Source organism: Gorilla gorilla, chromosome 10 (assembly GCF_029281585.2).
Source record: "Gorilla gorilla gorilla isolate KB3781 chromosome 10, NHGRI_mGorGor1-v2.1_pri, whole genome shotgun sequence".
Lineage (NCBI taxonomy): Eukaryota > Metazoa > Chordata > Mammalia > Primates > Hominidae > Gorilla > Gorilla gorilla.
The window spans coordinates 116,298,480-116,317,691 of NC_073234.2; the positions used below are offsets into that span (position 1 = coordinate 116,298,480).

At 39.7% G+C, this 19,212-nt stretch overlaps 1 protein-coding gene across 5 annotated transcripts in view; it reads left to right on the top strand.

The window, feature by feature from the left end:
* The window catches only part of ANO4 (anoctamin 4), a 417,441-nt gene that overhangs the window by 165,396 nt on the left and 232,833 nt on the right, over positions 1–19,212 (top strand). For all 5 annotated transcript variants that reach the window (XM_055358773.1, XM_055358771.1, XM_055358774.1 and 2 more), the window contains one exon: positions 18,710–18,904. In XM_055358773.1, coding sequence (XP_055214748.1) covers positions 18,710–18,904 — 195 coding nt within the window. The remainder of the gene's footprint in view (positions 1–18,709; positions 18,905–19,212) is intronic.

A 19,212-nucleotide genomic window follows, 5' to 3' on the forward strand; every position in this document is an offset into this window, starting at 1 on the left:
GTAAGATGATTATAGCTCCACCCACTAGATGATGTGAGCCTTTGGCAGTCTTCTGGAACTCTGTTTTTTTTGTTTGTTTGTTTTTTGTTTTTTTGTTTGTTTGTTTTTGAGACAGAGTCTCTCTCTGTTCCCCAGGCTGGAGTGCAGTGGCATGATCTTGGCTCTCTGCAACCTCTGCCTCCCGGGTTCAAGCAGTTCTCCCTTCCTCAGCCTCCTGAGTAGCTAGGATTACAGGCACCCGCCACTGTGCCCGGCTAATTTTTGTATTTTTTAGTAGAGACGAGGTTTCTCCATGTTGGCCAGGCTGGTCTTGAACTCCTGACCTCAGGTGATCTGTCTGTCTTGGCCTCCCAAATTGCTGGGATTACAGGTGTGAGCCACCGCAACCAGCTGGAGCTCTGTTTATGCTCTTTGTTGATTCCCTATTGTGCCCCTAACTACCACATTCATTTATGGAAAAGCCAAGCTGCTACACAAGTATTTTGCCATGTCTTGTAAAATAAAACAAGAGGAGATAAGTACAAAAGTCTATGAATTTCAGGCCAGTAAGCTCTAAAATTTCAAACAACAAATACAGTCCGTAAAACATTTGAGAGAGAGTTTACTTCAGTAGCTCCAATATCTGAGCAATGTTTTCCAAATACCTTAGCACCTATTGATCTAAGAGTGAAGTAGGAGAACTTCTTTAAAGATCAGATAGTAAATATTTTCAGCCTTAAGGGCCATAAGGTCTCTGTCATGACTGTTTAACTCTGTTAAAGTGCAAAAGCAGCCATAGATGATAGTAAACAAATGTATCTGTGTTTCAATAAAACTTTATTTACAAAAACAGATGGTAGGCCAGATGGCCCAGGAGCCATTTCTTACTGACCTCTAATCTAAGAGAGAGATAGCCTACTGATTAAGTATTTAATGCCAATGAGTTTTGGGATAAGTGGCCTCTTGTAGGTACATAAAAGCAATAGTAATGACATGTTTATTTTTTCCTTCCCTCCTCATTTTTAATGAGACCTGATCTTGCTGTTCCACATTTACTAAATTAGGTACTGGCAAAATGTGATAGTGTAGGCTTACACTATTCACATTACTATCTGCTACTTGACTCAATATATTGAAATTTGACTTTAAGGACAGACTTTCAGCAGTAGGAAGCAATGTTGGCAAAACAACTTTTAAAAAAGATCATATAGAATGAAAACGTGGATATGTGCCTTGTTTTGAGCTATCTCAAATCCTTTTGCTAAATAAGTAGGGGGTAAATTATTTTAAATGGGGAAAATGGAACACAATTTTTAAATATTTTAAGGCATTTCAAATGGGCCTTAAAATACAACGGTTGTCCTCTAGAGGGATTTTCATTAATTATTAACCATATCAGAAATATAATTAAGTCACTGCTGAAATTAGTCAAGATCAGCTTTATAACTCAAATCACATAAATAACATATATGGGTTCTATGAATTAATCATTGTAGATTTAATTAAAAAGTTACATTTCAAAGTTCATGCAATTTAATGTCATGTTGTTTCTGTTTTTCAAACATTTGTTAAACCAACTGTCTAGAGGCACATTATATGGCTAAAGATCTAATTGCACCATTGTTAGCATAGAACTGTAGTCAGTAAATAATTAGTGGCTTGCATTGTGAAGTTTTGATAAATTTTTAGGCTTCTCTGAATTAACATTTGTCCTATGGTCAGTTAAGGAAATTAAATATCGATTAAGGAAATTCAGACAGGGCCAGCTTCACAGTCTCCCTCCTCCACAGGGCCCCCCATGACCACTGCCTTGGAGGCTGTGCTGACTTTGGGGAAGGCCTATCAGTGGCTGTAACCTGGGTTAAGCTGATGGACCAGGGGCATTTTTGAGAATACTGATTAGATTAAGGAGAGTTGGGGACCTGTATTAGTTTTTTATTGCTTCTGTAACAAATTACCACACACTCAGTGCCTTAAAATGTCACCAATTTATCTTACATTTCCGTGAGTTAGATGTCTGGTGCAGGTCTCACTGGGCCAAAATCAAGGTATTAGCTGGGCTGTGTTCCTTCTGTCTTTCTGGAGACTCTAGGGGAGAATCTGTTTTATGGCCTTTGTTTTTTGGGATGGAATCTCGCTCTATCACCCAGGCTGAAGTGCAGCGGTGCGATCTCAGCTCACTGTAATCTCTGCCTCCCGCATTCAAGCAATTCTCCCGCCTCAGCCCCCCGAGTAGCTGGGATTACAGGCATGTGCAACCATGCCCAGCTAATTTTAATATTTGTAGTAGAGGTGGGGTTTCACCATGTTGTCCAGGCTGATCTTGAACTCCTGACCTCAGGTGATCCGCCCGCCTTGGCCTCCCAGAATACTGGGATTACAGGCATGAGCCACCATACCCAGCCTCGGTGCCTTTTCCAGCTCCTAGGGCTGCCACATCCCTAGACTCATGGTCCCTCTTTCATGTTTGAAGCCAGCAACATAATGTCTCTCTGATCCAAGCCACCAAAGGTTCTCTGTTTTTGAGGTCTTATGTGATTAGATTGCCCCCCTTCCTTTTGGATATCCCAGGATAACCCCTCCATTTCAAAGTCCTTAATCAAATCTGCAAAGTCCCTGTTAGTCCCATGTAAGGTGACATATTCACAGGTTCCAGAGATGAAGAGTTGGGCATTTTAGCAGAGCCATCACTCTGTCTACCACACAACCGACATTCAGTGTATTGGATTCACTGTCGGCGCTTCCTCTGTTTACCAGCCCATCTTCTTATGTTTCAGCTTCTTGTGTCCTGACACCCATTTTTGTCTCAGTCCACTTTAAACCTTGTTCTTCTCAGTTCTCAATTTCTCGGACCTTCCTTTAGCATGCAGTCCAGTGGACCTTCTTCTGCTGAGAGCAGTATTGCTGGCCAGGCTGCCTGGGTTCAAAGCTAGGCTGTGCCTCATAAACATGACCTTTGGTAAGTTATGCAATATCTCTGTAACTCAATTTTCTCATCTGTAAAAGGAGGATAAAGAATGTGCCTGGACTACATATGATTGATGTGGTAATTCCATGAATTAATATATTCATGACTCTTAGAACAATGCCTGAGACATAGTAAACCATGAATACGTGCTAACCATTGTTGCTGTGAACTTGGTTACTCTCCTTTTGGTTGCTGGTAGAAATGCCCTCAAGATTTTATCTGTGATTTCTTGTATTTTCTTCGGAAGTTGCAGCCTCTCTCAAAGCTTTAGCATTCATCCCTAGGCAAAGAACTCCAGCTGGACGCATTTCCAAGCTCTATACCTTTATTTCTGGCAGTACTAGGTGAACATTTTTGTTTGGATGTCCCAGGGGAGCCACAAAGCTGAACTTAACATCTTGCCTACCGAAATATTCCATCCGTGTTCTTATTTCTATTACTGTCTTTAGATCCGAAGTCAATTTTTATTCTTTCCCTCTCATTTACCACTAAACATCAAAAAAGTTATCAAATACTAAAGAATCTACTTTCAAACTATCTTTTAATCTATTTGTGTCCCCACTTCCACTGCTCTGATCCAGGCTTCTATGACCGTTACCCTGATTTGTTGCCCCAGTTGAAGTAGAACAGTATTCTTAAACCTTTGCTCTGATTATGCAACCCCCACCCCCAGACCCGCCCCTCCCTTCCACCTTGCTCCCGCATCTTAAGTGATTCCCCGCTGTCTTAGCATGGAGACTACATCCAGTGTAGCATATAAGTGAGTTTTCTTCAGGAATTCCCTAAAAATTTAAAAAATTCATACAAAAGTATGTTGTGAAGATTGTTGCTTTCAGTCTCAACAACCAGCTACTGCTCACGCATCTTAAACATGCTTGAAACAGGACATCTTTTCCTTTCATGAATGAGCCTTGTTCTTTCATACCTGAACCTCACCATGGGGGGTGTGCTCTTCTCCTCCATCTCTGCCTATGAGAAATCTACCCAGCAATGAGGCTTAGTGACAATACCCACCACTCTCTTTGTGAAGCTTTCCCTGGTAGCCTTTCCCTGAACCCTGTAAGTCAGAGGTCAGCAAACTACAGCCCACAGGCCAAATCCAGCCTATTGCTTAGTTTTATAAGTTTTATTAGAACTCAGTCACACTCATTCGTTTATGTATTGTCTGTGGCTGCTTTTGGGTCTACAATAGCAGAGTTGAGTAGCTGCAACAGAGACCATATGGCCCACAAAGCCCAAAATAAATTATGCTCTGGCTCTTTACAGAAAAAAACATGCTGACCCCTTTCTCCCCTCAGAGATTACATAGTCTACCTTGTGCATCTTTGACGTCTCCTTCTGTTAGAGTCACTTCTGCACAACTTTTTTCCTGGCAAGAATGATCTCCTCTTGTAGACATAGATTCTGCCTTTTTCATCCTCGTTTCTATCCTTGGGCCTAGCAGGGGTAGGGCTTAGTAGTTGTTGGGGACAATAGATTGCCTGTAAAAAATTTTTTTAAACTACATTTTGCTCACTTGGCTAAGTGACCAAAATCTTATATAAAGCAGTGTTCCCTTTAGGGGGTTAGTGCTTATCATTTTATGTTTCTGGTAGTAAACCATTTCATGTTTCACTTCGAGAAGCACTTTTTTGACTGCCAAGATAAGCTGCAAAATTGAGTCCAAGGATCTTAAGAAATAATATTCCTAAGCCATTTAAGCAGCTCACTTGGTGATCTCATTTAATAAGTGGCCCACTGAAATTTAGGATTGCAGAGTATACTTTTTCATTATGCATAGGTTTCACCATGTGAGGTAGATATCTAGTTCCTACTCAGCTATTTTTGTTGACTGCCTAGGGTATGATAATATTTGACCATGCTACTCTCTTATGAAAAATGCCAAATAGTTAAATTTGTTTTAGGAAAACCAGAGATTCCTCTCTTGCTCCTAAAGGAGAAACCAAATGACCTTGGGTTTCTTTCTTTTTTTTTTTTTCTTTCTAAAACCCAGGAAAGTCATTGATGTCATGTCCTCCTGCGAAGTGCATTAGCTGTCCTTGCCTTTGCTGCTTTAGTACTGGGGAATGCCTCTGTCAGACAGTGAGCTCATGAGTGCAAGGACTCTGTCTTTTAATTTCTGAATCCTCAGTGTTTGGCACAGAGAAAGCTCTTGACAAATATTTATTAAATGAATAATTCAATAAATAATTGAAGATGTCAGAAAGAACCTTTTCCCCAAGGTATTACTTTTAAACTATAAACTTACAATTGCCTACTTCTATCTAGTTCACATCCTTAAATATCACTTGGGAGAATTTCCTGTTGTGATGATATAGAGTTTATGTCTAGCTGTGGGAGGTCAAGGGTGGGCTACATTGTGCCTAAGTCCACAGAACACAAGGAAAACCCTTAAACTTTTGTGAGGTGACAGGAAATAAATATCTGCTTCCTAAGTATTTCCCTGAGTGAGAATGTAAAGGTTTAAGATAAATTAAGTATCACAGGGCGAGACAAAGTGAGAAATTCAGGATTTAGATTGGCATTCAGAGCAGGGAGGGAAAAAAAGATGACCCAAATTGACACAAAATGAGAAAATCTTGGGAAATAAAGGTAAACGGTAGCAAATGTGATGTATTTGAGAACCTTACAAGGAGGTTTTCAGTATGTTCCAGTTGATTTATAGGATGTAGAAACATTAAGTGTTAAAATGGAAAGGGGTGGATTTTCAAGACTCTCACAGTGAGGGTTCAGTTAGGAATCAGAATTCCAATAAACAAACAGATTTTAATAAAGATGTTACAAAGGAGTGGCTGGGTTATGGAAATTGACAAGAGATGGTGAAGCACCCAGGGTCTAGCAAGGGTGAGGAGCCTTTATAAAATATGCCTCAAGAGGCAAGGGCAATATTGGAGCCACGCAAGAGCAGGAGCCCTGGGAAAGGGGCTACTCAATAGGAGTAGACCTTGCAGAGGGCTTTCCAAATGGCTAGGGCCTTCACAAGTATTGACACAGGAAGGGAGCAGGGAAGAAGTAACTCAGCCTGTTTTTCCTCCCAACCTTTAGCTCCTTCTTGTGCCTCCATTGGCTGAGGCCAACTGGAGGCCTGTGAGGGAGCCCAGGTGATGAAGGAGTCACCTTCCCAGGACACAGAACAGGTGGAGAATGGATTTGAAGTAGGTGGAGGCCCACAAAACGTCACCAGCACAGGGACCATCTCCAGCCTTTCAGTTTACAAATGAGGAAAACGAGGCCCAGACTGGGGGAAATGAACACCTTGGAAATTCGTCCCTTTCAGCCTTAACACTTAATGTTCTTTTTTTTTTCTTTTTATAGGTAGTCTCTTATTTTTATTATTATTATTATTATACTTCAAGTTTTAGGGTACATGTGCACAATGTGCAGGTTTGTTACATATGTATGCATGTGCCATGCTGGTGTGCTGCACCCATTAACTCGTCATTTAGCATTAGGTATATCTCCTAATGCTATCCCTCCCCCCTCCCCCCACCCCACAACAGTCCCCAGAGTGTGATGGTCCCCTTCCTGTGTCCATGTGTTCTCATTGTTCAATTCCCATCTATGAGTGAGAACATGCGGTGTTTGGTTTTTTGTCCTTGCGATAGTTTACTGAGAATGATGATTTCCAGTTTCATCCATGTCCCTACAAAGGACGTGAACTCATCATTTTTTATGGCTGCATAGTATTCCATGGTGTATATGCGCCACATTTTCTTAATCCAGTCTATCATTGTTGGACATTTGGGTTGGTTCCAAGTCTTTGCTATTGTGAATAATGCCGCAATAAACATACGTGTGCATGTGTCTTTATAGCAGCATGATTTATAGTCCTTTGGGTATATACCCAGTAATGGGATGGCTGGGTCAAATGGTATTTCTAGTTCTAGATCCCTGAGGAATCGCCACACTGACTTCCACAATGGTTGAACTAGTTTACTACTCATCTGACAAAGGGCTAATATCCAGAATCTACAATGAACTCAAACAAATTTACAAGAAAAAAACAAACAACCCCATCAAATAGTGGGCAAAGGATATGAGCAGACACTTCTCAAAAGAAGACATTTATGCAGCCAACAGACACATGAAAAAATGCTCATCATCACTGGCCATCAGAGAAATGCAAATCAAAACCACAATGAGATACCATCTCACACCAGTTAGAATGGCAATCATTAAAAAGTCAGGAAACAACAGGTGCTGGAGAGGATGTGGAGAAATAGGAACACTTTTACACTGTTGGTGGGACGTAAACTAGTTCAACACTTAATGTTCTATATCCTCATAAATCAGTGTTCAAATGAGAAAGACAATCAATAAGGACTGACTGAATAAATAAATGGAAGAATAAATTAATTTGAAGAATAAATGAATTTTTCATATCATAAATCCATTTTTCACCAACATGTTTGCTAGATGGCATTCTAACCTATCAGTGGACCATAATATATTTAACTATTGCCCTATTAACAGTTATTTTTCTAGTTTCTAATATTACTATAATCATAATTATTATAGTTATGTCAGTATTAATTATAATTATGATACTAAGTACTATTTATTGAGTATGTCAGGCACCATGCTATTTATTGAGTATGTCAGGCACCATGCTGTGTGAAAACATATACTTTTTTTAGCCCTTATTATGAATATTTGAAGTATGAATTTAAACTCCCATTTTGTAAAAGAGGAAATTGAAGCTCACGTAGTAACTCAATCATAACTCATCAGAAGTTCCACAGCTACTACAAGATAGACCCAGAATATGCACGAATATCCATTCAACACAAAAGTCCATCTCTCTGTTGCTTCCCTATTTAATAAAAATTTTGAATGGAACATTTTCTTACGTAACTGTTAGTATGTCTTATCATTTTCTTGAGATAACTTCCTAGAAGTAGAATTATTGGGTCCAAAGAGATGATCCTATTTTTAAGTAGTAAGAAATAACATTTAGTGGCAATTTGAAATATATTAAATATCTGTGAGAGAAACCTTATATGGGTATGAAATTTTTAGTTTTGTCAAATGATCTGATTGCGAATGGTGAGATAGCCATGTCTGAGAGCCCCCATTTTCTTATGTTACCAGCAGTGAATAGCATCTTTTTTAATAGCCTGTATTTTTTAGAGCAGTTTTAGGTTCACAGCAAAACTGACTGCAAAATACAGACATTCCTTGTGTATCTCCTGCCCCTACATGTGCATAGCCTCCTCTATTATGACCTTCCCACACCAGAGTGGTACAATTATTACAATTGATGAACCTACATTGACACATCATCACCCAGAGTCCATAGTGTGTATTAGCGTTCACTCTTGGTGTTGTACATTCTGTGGGTTTTGACAAATTTATTACAATGTGTATGCACCATTATAGCATTAAACAGAGTAGTTTTATTACCCTAAAAATCCCTTGTGCTCTGCCTATTTCTCCCTCCTTTCTTCTTTCCTCGTGGCAACCACTGATCTTTTTACTGTCTCCATAGTTTTGCCTTTTCTAGAATGCCATGTAGTTGGAACTATGTAATATGTAGCCTTTTCAGACTGGCTTCTTTCGCTTAGTAATGGTTCTTGAACATTTAAGGTAAGTAAATGGACAGTTAAGGTTCCCACATGTCTTTTCATGGCTTGACAGTTCGTTTTGTTTTAATGCTTAATAATATTCCATTGTCTGAATGTATCACAGTTTATTTGTCAATTTACCTACTGAAGGACATCTTGGTTGTTCCCAAGTTTTGGCAATTATGAATAAAACTGCTGTAAACATTCATGCGCAGGTTTCTGTGGGAACATAAGTTTTCATCTCACTTGGGTAAATACCAAGGAGCATGATTGCTGGATTGTATGGCGAGAGTAAGTTGAGTTTTGTGAGAAACTGCCAAACTGTCTTCCAAAGTGGCCATACCATTTTGTATTTCCACCAGCAGTGAATGAAGGTTCCTGTCGCACTGTATTCTTGCCATCATTTGATGTTGTTGGTGTTTTTGATTTTCACTATTCTAATAGATGGGGAGTGGTATCTCATTGTTGTTTTAATTTGCAATTAATTACCCAATGACATCTACTTTATTTTTTAAGATTTATTTTTATTTTAATATTTTATTTATGTGCTTATTTTCAATTAACAAATAAAAATTGTATATGTTTATCATTTATAACATAAAGTTTTGAAATGTGTATACATTGTGGGATAGCTAAATCAATGCAATTAATACATATGTTATATCACATACTTGTCAATTTTTATGGTGAGAATGCTTAAAATTACTCTGTTAGTGATTTTTAAGAATACAGTACATTATTATTAAGTATACCCACTATTTTGTATAATAGATCCCCAGAACTTATTTCTCCTGTCTAAATGAAATTTTGTATCCTTTGACCAACATCTCCACAACTGAGCTCCACCCCCCAGCTTTTGGTAACCGCCATTCTACTCTCTGCTACTTATGAGTTCAAAATTCCACAAATAACTGAGATCATGGGGAGTTTGTCTTCCTGTGCCTGGCTTATTTTACTTAATGTCCTCCAGGTTCATCCATATTATTGCAAATGACAGGATTTTCCTTGTTTTTCTTTTTAAGGGTGAATAGAATGTCTTTGAATATATCCACCACACATTTTCTTTGTCAATTTTTCCATTGATAGATACTTAGATTCCATATTATGGCTGTGTTTTGGCTATTGTGTCTAAAGTTGCAGTGACCACAGGAGTACTGATAGCTGTTGGACATACTACTTTCGTCTCCTTTGGCTATATACTACAACATTTAAAGAGTTTTAAATCACTCTTTATGAATGAAAAAAAAAATCTCAGGTTGTTTTCACTGTAGATGGGCTAGTAGGGTTGAGGAAAGGAGAGTGGGAAGGCTAAGCTATTCAAGGTTGTCTTCAATGACCACTTCCCCTTACTCACCCCGTCTTCCAAGGTCTTAGCTAATCTCCCAGGGACTGAACACTCTCCAGACAAAATCAACGTAACAGAAGTCTGGCATTTGAGAATATTTGAGTTTAGTTACCTGTAGTCTTCCTTAGGTATCCCTAGAAAGATTAGTTCCTGGATAACCACCTCCCTCCCTTCCCCAGATACCAAAATGTTCAAGTCCCTTACATGAAATGGCAAAGTATTTACATATTACCTATGTGCATCCTTCCATATACTTTAAATAATCTCTAGATTACTTATAATACCCAGTACAATGTAAATGATATGTAAATAGTTGTTATACTGTATTTTAAAATTTATTTTCCTTTATTATTGTTTTAATTGTAGTTTTTTTTTTTTCTGAATATTTTCTATCCGAGGTTGGTTTATTCCACAGACATGGGACCTGCAGATAAGGAGGGTTGTCTGTACTTTGTTTGATACCTGTCCTGCCGGCTCCCTGCCACCCCTGGCACCCTCCGTTTCTTTCTAGAACTATTTACATTAATGTCTACTGTGAGCTAGGCATTGTGATAGGCATGAAATAAGACACAGTCCTGGCCCCGCATTCAGGGGACATATATATAGACAATTACAGTGCAGGTGGGTAGGTCTTGGTGTAGTTATGCACCAGGTGCTAACAGAGTGCAGGGGAGGGACATGTGAGCTGAGGGTTCTGGGGATGCTTGGTAGAGTTAGGGGTTGGGAATAATGGGGTTTCTTCAGAAGGGTGGTGAATGAGCTGATCTTAGGAGAATATATTGGATTAGGGCTATGAAAGAGAGCATTTCAGGCAAGAAGGAGGATTTTTTTTTTTTTCATGAGCTCACTACTTAGGACCAAACTGTAAGCACCAGCACTGTTTCATTTTCACCTTATGGAGACCATTATTGGAGCTGTGTTCATCAAGTTTTTTCTATGAACCAACAAACCCAAATCTCAGTGGTTCACACCCAGAAACATTTGTCTTTTTGTTCAGGGTTTTTTCAGGCAGCGGTTGTTTGCCTGATATTGGCTGGTTTGAGTAAGGCTTGGTCCAGGTTGCAGATCAGGTTTGAGTTTGTTCTTAGTGTCTCCTTCTGGGACCCATGGCTAGTCGGGACATGTGCTTTTTATGATAATAGCAGAAGCAAAAGAGACCAAGCCTAAACCACACAAGCACATTTCTGCTTTCATCTGTTTGCTAACATCCCTTTGGCTAAAGCAAGTCATGGTGGCCAAGTCCAAAACCAATGGAGCAAGGAATATACCTTCTCTCTCTATTGGGAAGTACTAACAAGTCACATGGCAGAGAGAAGTTATGAATTACGAATCAGGGGCAATAATCTACTCTGCCACTGTGGTTTCCTGAAATGAAGTCCTGATAGAATTTGGTCGCAGGGGGATTAAAAGGGAGATTCTCACTCAGCCTCAGCAACAGGAAAGAAATAAGTTACAAAAAGCCTGTAAAGAATCTAAAGGAGGATTTGAAGGAGAGAAAGCACCAATAATGTGACTGCAGCACTTTATTTGAATTTAAGTAACGCTGGTCAAACATTCTTACAGGCTCTTAACCTTTCTGATCTATAAATTCTTCATATAGATATTGAGCCAAAGGTTAGATCTAGAAAATATTATATCTAGTCCTTAGCATGTTGGTTTCTTTTCAATGCGCTTAAACGCTCGATTAACGTGGCTTTAGACATAATTGTAACAGAATTACAAAGGACAGCACCGTGGCAGAAAGTTCTTCCTGGCTTTGATGTGTTGGTACTGCCAGATTTTTGTGACATGCTGATGCTAATCTGTCAAGTAGCCTGACACTAAGTGAGAAGAGAAATAAAAGGAGGCATGACAGGGCCAAGGACCTGGTGTGATGGAGGATGGTTGCGCAGTAGCAAATCCTCTCATCAGCCCTATTGAGACTAAGCAACAACCTATCTTCAGGTCTCTGGGTTCGGCGGTGGGGGGGAGCGGGGGCGGTCCTACGTGGGTTAGAACTCATACCACTCTCAGAAATGCACCTACGTTCAGTTACCCACCAACTCTGATGCTCAAAGCCCCTCCAAACCTGTTTTCTGTGGGTCCACCTGAGCTCACTTAACTAAGATAGCACAAATTCTGCCCCCTCTCATGGGAACATACCTAAGCTAATGACACATGAGGTGCTTCCTCTTCCGCATGTATACCTATGTGTTTGAGCTTTTTCCTCCCTCGGATGTGGGAGGGTATCAGTCTATTTTATAAACATTTTGTCAAGTGTCCTTTGAGTCAAATAAGAGAGGATATTAGAAAAGCTCCAGAAAGTTTGGAAAAGTAAATTCAGACCTGAGAGTAACCAAGAGAGTTCCCACCTTCCTTCTGGTCAATGTTCCAGGAAGGTGAAGCACTGGATTTACCCTCCACTTTGCAGTTAAAGAGGAAACTAGAAATAAATATTCCCTTCTACAGGTTTTTTTTTTAAATTAAGAATAGATGAGTCTTATGTTTTGTGTGTGATGGTGACATTCAAAACATAGTTTTTCAGTGTTTTGAAAAGTAATTTACCTAAGAAATGACAAGAAGAGTAATGCAACACATAGACAGCATTGCTGTGAGTTGTAAAACATTGACAGAACGACAAATGTTCCTGTGGCATAGAGTCCTTCTGAATCACAGAAATGACATTTGGATGAAAGCAAATCATTTTACATAGGCACACTGCTAACTGTGCAGTGAAGCCAGAAATAGTGCACCTTGGAAGTGGGCCAGAGAGAAAGAACACCTAAGAATTTTATGTTATTCAGAAAATTTTCACTTTTTCGGTAGGATTTTTGAGGAGTAAAGAAAATATTTGAGAGCCTTAAAGAAAATCTGAGCTTTGATTTTTTTTTTTTTTTTTTGAGACAGAGTTTTGCTCTTTGTTGCCCAGGCTGGAGTGCAGTGGTGCTATCTCAGCTCACTGAAACCTCCGCCTCTTGGGTTCAAGCGATTCTCCTGTCTCAGTCTCCCGAGTAGTTGGGATGACAGGCACCCACCACCATGCCCAGCTACTTTTTGTATTTTTAGCAGAGATGGGGTTTCACCATGTTGGCCAGGCTGGTCTCAAACTCCTGACCTCAGATGATCCACCCGCCTTGGCCTCCCAAAGTGCTGCGATTATAGGCGTGAGCCACTGTGCCTGGCCTTTGATTTTTATTTATTAAAATATTAGTCATTTATTGTGTTCCCATATACTCATCAAGTGTCTCGAGAGAAAACTCAGACCAAGCAGGAAACATAGGCTTGATGTTTAGGAGACAGAGTAAAGTGGGAGGCATGACATGGGGAGCTGATCACACAGAGAGTACAGGTGGAGATATGGAGTGCATAACATCCCCAAGGATGGACAGGATGGAGAGAAGAAAAGGCCAAAATCAAAACTTTGGAAAATTCCCACTGTGGTGGGCTGATAATGGCTCCCAAATATCTGTCCACATTCTAATTCCCAGAACCTGAAAGTGTTACCTTGTTTGAAAAGAGCCTTTGCATATGTGATTTAGTTAGGGATCTTGAGATAGGGAGATTATCCTCAATTATCCAGGTGATCCCTAAATGTCACAACCAGCGTCCTTATAAGAGAGAGGCAGAGGGAGATTAGGCACAAACACTGAGAAGGTGATATAATCACAGAGATAGAGATTGGAGTGATGTTGTCACAAGGCGAGGAACACCAAGGAATGCTGGCGCCCATGAGAAGCTGAAGGAGGCAAGGACTGGAAATCTTCCAGAATTCTGGGCTCAAATCTTGGCCACACCATTTGCTACCTATGCTACTTAATGCATTTATTTAAATTTTTGCCTCAGTTTTTTCACCTGTAATTTGTTAAATTGGGCTTTGGGAACTAATATACCCACCTTTGGGAACAGGAACAGAAAGAGTTTAAAAAAGTAAGGGGAGGTAGCAAGAAGCTTAAGTGTCATGAAAACAAAAGCCAAAGCAAGAGTTTAAAAACAGATGAGCAGAGGCAATGGTATAAACGCTAGAGCCTAATGGGTAAAAATGAAGATTGAGGAGAATCATTGATATAATAGAAGCTAATGATGGCAGCTAACTTGTACTGAGCACCCATTATGCTGGACATTGCCATAAGCACTCTGCAGATATAAACTCAATTCTCACAAAACCCTATCAGGTATGAATTATTGTTACCCCATTTTACAGGTGAAAAAACGGAGGCAAAAATTTAAATAAATGCATTAAGTAACATAGGTAGTAAATGGTGTGGCCAAGATTTGAGCCCAGAATTCTGGCTACAGCATCCACATTTTAGCCACTACTTTGTACTAACCTCACTTTATCCCCCAAGGTGTGTGTTTCCCAAGGTTCTGACTTTGGGTCTTTTATCAAGTAAGGTAGACAGTGTGTCTCAAGAGGAAAAGGTATTTTTGTAATGATTATTTGAGGTTGAAAGGAGGAAGATTAGGAACTTTACATCACCTGGACCCCATCTTCTCAGCTGGGTTGGAGAGGAGGCTATCTGATGAGGCTGAGGGAGGCAGCTAAGTTTCTGACCTCAGGGAGCCTAGGAAAGACAGTGAGGATACAATAAAACAGGAAGCACTAAATGAAAAATTTGCTGCACAGTGAAGCATGCTCAGTGTTATTTCCTTGACTGGCTTTTGGCACTGTGCCATCTGTGCCCAAGATGTCTGCACCATGTAGCGTGCCAAGTGCAGAGGGAAAAGGGACTGAAGGGGGATCATCGCCTCACAACTGCCCTATGGAAAGTACTTTGTTCAGAGATGAAGAAGGAATCCGAAAACTGCACAATATGACCTTTGTCATTAGAGACTCTTGAACGTTTGAGAAATGGACCATCCATGTACTGGCAGATGAATGAGAGTTCAAGGGCATTACATGATAAGGGCTAACTGCAAGACTAGAGACTGGAGTGGGTCAGAGGAACTGAAATGTGTCAAGGGTAAGGTACAGCTCTAGATAGTTCTTACTAAGGTCTTTGACAGCTGATCAAGAATCAGGAGGACATTTCAGCCTGGATGATGCCATGGGCCAAGCATGGGAGAGGGGAGAAACAGATGGTTCTTTAAGAGCTTAGGCCAAAGGACTCTCAACATTCTGGGCTTCCAATCTATCCCCCACCCAGGATAGCTTTCTGTTAAGTTACTATTCAGAACCACTGCAGGCTTAAAACAATGAGTGTTTATATTGGTATTGAATCCATTAGACTGCATGGTATAGTGGAAAAAGGCAAGGTTAAAATATCAGTTAATCACTTTGTTGTGTGACCTTGGTCAAGTAACTTCTTGAGCCTCAGATTTCCCATTTGTAAAACATAGATACCAATTCTCAGGCTCTTATGGTTGTGAAGATACATTAATGGGATAATGATCAATATCGAGTGTGGTGCCTGACATTTAATAGATAGTGTCAACAATTTTTTTTTTAGACTAAGAACAAATTGGATGATGTAATTTATTGGCTGACAATTCATTTCTAAAGATGTGACTTCAGAATGTTCTATAAATGTTAGCATTTTCAAATGCCCAGAGTATATTTTCTATCTTGCATACTAGCTATTTATTTACAAATCTCTCTTTCTCCCATTGACTTAGCCCTTGTGTGAGGAGAGCTCTTTTAGGCTAGGCCCTTTATCTGTACTTTGAGGACCCTTAATTCCTAGAGGAAGAACATGGATTTTTCTCAGGCATTAAAGATTCCTTCCAAATTTCCATGTAACATACCCACTTTCCTCATACGTATCTTCTCCTGGTAATATTCTTGAATTATTTTTTATTTTTAACATTTTTTGCTATGATCTACATTATTATATTTTAAAAACATAATTTCAAGTTATATATTTAAAAAACATGCCATTTATTTCCATGATACAATTTCTATTCTCATTTACGTCATTTTGTGCTTCCTTCAGAAAAGTTATATAAAAGCTAAAAGTGCTGTGCTGAGTCAGAATCCTGTTCCCCTCAGCCCAATAAGCCTCTGCAAAAAGGAAAAGAAGAAATTTTTTCAGGAGAGCAGTCTATTTCATATTTGCAGACTAAGAGTGCATGTATCATCTGATGTTGACTTAAAATGTCTCTCCCCTTCCCTTCATCTGTCATCCACAAAGCTGTTTGCATTCTTCTGGAGTCTTGATGGGTCTACAGATGGTTCAGTTTGTACCTCCATGGAAACAGGGAACATGCACCAGTGGCACAGAGCATGGTGGAGTGGAAGAAAACCACTCCACCATGATGTGGATGATGCATGTGTGGTTGATGCTGTGGTGTCTGTCCTACTTATAGAGAGAGACCTCTGGGAGTAGAAGGCTTATACTTGCCTAGGCACCTGAGCATCAGAGTGCCTGGGGGCAGCCTGCCAGCCTGTCTCCCAAGGGGCCACCCAGCCTGACAGTCCTAACCTGGGTGAATCTCCTGAGACCAAGGCTTAGGCTCACAGCATTGTGGGCTTAGAAACAACATCTTGGGGGCAGACTCATACCAAGCAATTCATGTGGAGGTAGATGTGTGAAAGCCCAGGATGTCCATCTGTTAACTCACACTGAGAACCCTAGCTGCCAGGTAGACAGGAACACTAGTGTGAAAACTCTCTTCCTGTACTGGAAGCCCAATCCTAATCCATAGGTTATCTGGTGAGCACTGTTGGAATGAGGGCAGTTAAATGGATAAAGGAGAGTAAAACCATATGTCAGGACTGTCTGGCGGTGCAACTGGAATTCTTGAACTTAGTCTGTTTCTTAGATGAGTGCTGCCTATATTTGTTACAGTTTGTTTTAATGTTTTCCTGGCTTAACAAGCCCTAATCTGATTTGAGTCATCCTTCCTTAAGATTTGCTAGAGTTTACAAATTGGCCCAGGTCATATCCTCTTTTTCCCCTGGGAAAATTTAAGGTGACCCTTCTTACCTTTGACATGACCTATGATTGGTGATTTTGCAGTTTACCTCTTAGCAGACTTGTTATTTTCCCTGTTTCTGGGTTTTTAGTAGACTTCTTATTGTAGCTTTAAAATAATTTTTTTTACATTCCATTTTTTTATGTTCAATATCCATTTTATGCATACAACAACATTATAAGGTAGATACTGTTTTATATCCCATTTACATATAAAGAAACCTGAGACTCAGAGGCTAATGAACTTGCCTAGAAATACCTGGCCAGTAAAGGAAGAGGTTATGATTCAAACCTACACACTCTGATTCCAATACTTAAGACATACCTGCGGCTACTTTTCTGAATGTTTCACATGTACTATCTAATGTAATCCTTACAGTTACACAATTTTTATTAAAAAGTACAGTTCTCACTCAGAAAGAAGGAAGGATTTGCATAAAAAAGAATTTCAAGCCCAGAAATACTAATATTACAGGTGTCAGGAATAGTAACATCCAGCCTACTTCCAGCCTTTCTCTCTCTCTCTTTCTCTCCTTCCCTCCTTTCTTTTCTCCCTACTTCCTTCTCTCTCTCTCCCTCTCCCACCCTCCCTCCTTCTTTCTCTTTTTATTTACTTATTTATTTATTTATTTTTATTATACTTTGAGTTCTAGGGTACATGTGCACAACGTGCAGGTTTGTTACATATGTATACATGTGCCATGTTGGTGTGCTGCACTCATTAACTCGTCATTTACATTAGGTATCTCCTAATGCTATCCCTCCCCCCTCCCCCTACCCCATGACAGGCCCCAGTGTGTGATGTTCCCCTTCCTGTGTCCAAGTGTTCTCATTGTTCAGTTCCCACCTATGAGTGAGAACATGCAGTGTTTGGTTTTTTCTGTCCGTCAATGATAGACTGGATTAAGAAAATGTGGCGCATATACACCACGGAATACTATGCAGCCATAAAAAGGATGAGTTCATGTCCTTTATAGGGACATGGATGAAGCTGGAAACCATCATTCTCAGCAAACTATCACAGGGACAGAAAACCAAAAAATCCAAAATAATTTTTAATTCTCTTTCTTATCGGTGTTTCTTAGCAAGAATTCTTCTGTAGTGAAGAATTTTCCCTCATCAACTAATAAAAAATGGCTAGGAAAGGCAGGATAAATGCTTGCTTTATTCCCTTTATTAATCTTCTGAGTAACGAATTGGTATCTTAGGAACCTCCAATGGTGATCAATGAGTGTTTTAAAAAAATACACATTGAACTCAGCCTTTCTTTATACAGTTGATACGCATCAGTAGATGGAGTCCATATTAATGATGTAATCTATATAAGCTGATGTAATCAATACTACTTTTGAGGAGATTGACATGATGTCTGGAATTTGCTTTAAATACTCCAGCATCTAAAAAGCAAATCAACAACAAAGGGAGTGGGATCGATGAAAAAAAAATTGGAAAAATCTTGATATTTGTTGACACTGGTTGATGAGCACATGGAGTTCATTATACTATTCGTTTTGCTTTTGGTATGTTTGAAATATTTCCAAATAAAATAGTTCTCAAGATGCATATAATTCTAAGGTTATCAAGAGTGTAAATGTGAGTTTAGCCAACAACTTTGGCCTATCTGTGAATCTTGTGGAGAAAGTTGTTGATTTTTATTGAAATTCCAGATACCCCAACAGTAGTTCCTAAGCCCTACTGCTTTGGCAACAGCATGTCAAATATGTGCACATTTTCCCAGCATTTTGGAAGGAATTTTTATGAGAATTTTCAGGTTTGACTGATTGGATCCTGATTCATAAAAGTCTTGTCTTGGTAACTAAGGATGTCTGCTTTTGAGTGATGCATACCTTAAGAATTTGAAACATGGTTGCTTCTGTTCTCTGGACTTCATATGAGAGCGTAACAGCCTTTTAGCCATTCTGAAGTGACTTCTTCAGTCTAATGGTGCCATTTCTCATTCCAGGTTTAAGTTTATCTATTCATGGGGCTGAAAAGCGTTTGCAAATCCATCAACGGCGAAGTGTGGCAAGCCGCCCAGCATCACGTCGTCGCCTGCCTGTGGTCAGGCATTCCTCACTCCCACCAGGCAGAAGGTCAATAAAAATGGAGGCAAGCTCTTCTGGAATCACTAATGGAAAAACCAAAGTCTTCCACCCAGGTGATGCATGGGGAAGTTCAACGGGGACCCATTTCAGTAGCAACCTGACCACAGTCTGCGTTATATTTTTATTGTGTAAATATGCCATACTTTCAGCTAAGCTTGCTTTTGTTAGGAGTCTTGTTTTATTTCCCCTTCTGCTCTCCTCAGTCAATGGTAAATATCACCAAGACAAATAAGAGGGGAGAGAGCTTGGTGGTTCAGAGAAGGTTGAGGCTGTGTGCACAGTGGTAGAATCTAAATGAAAATCAGAGTGCATAAACTCTTGCTCAGTTTGGGAAAGCTCATTATATAATAAAACAAAATAG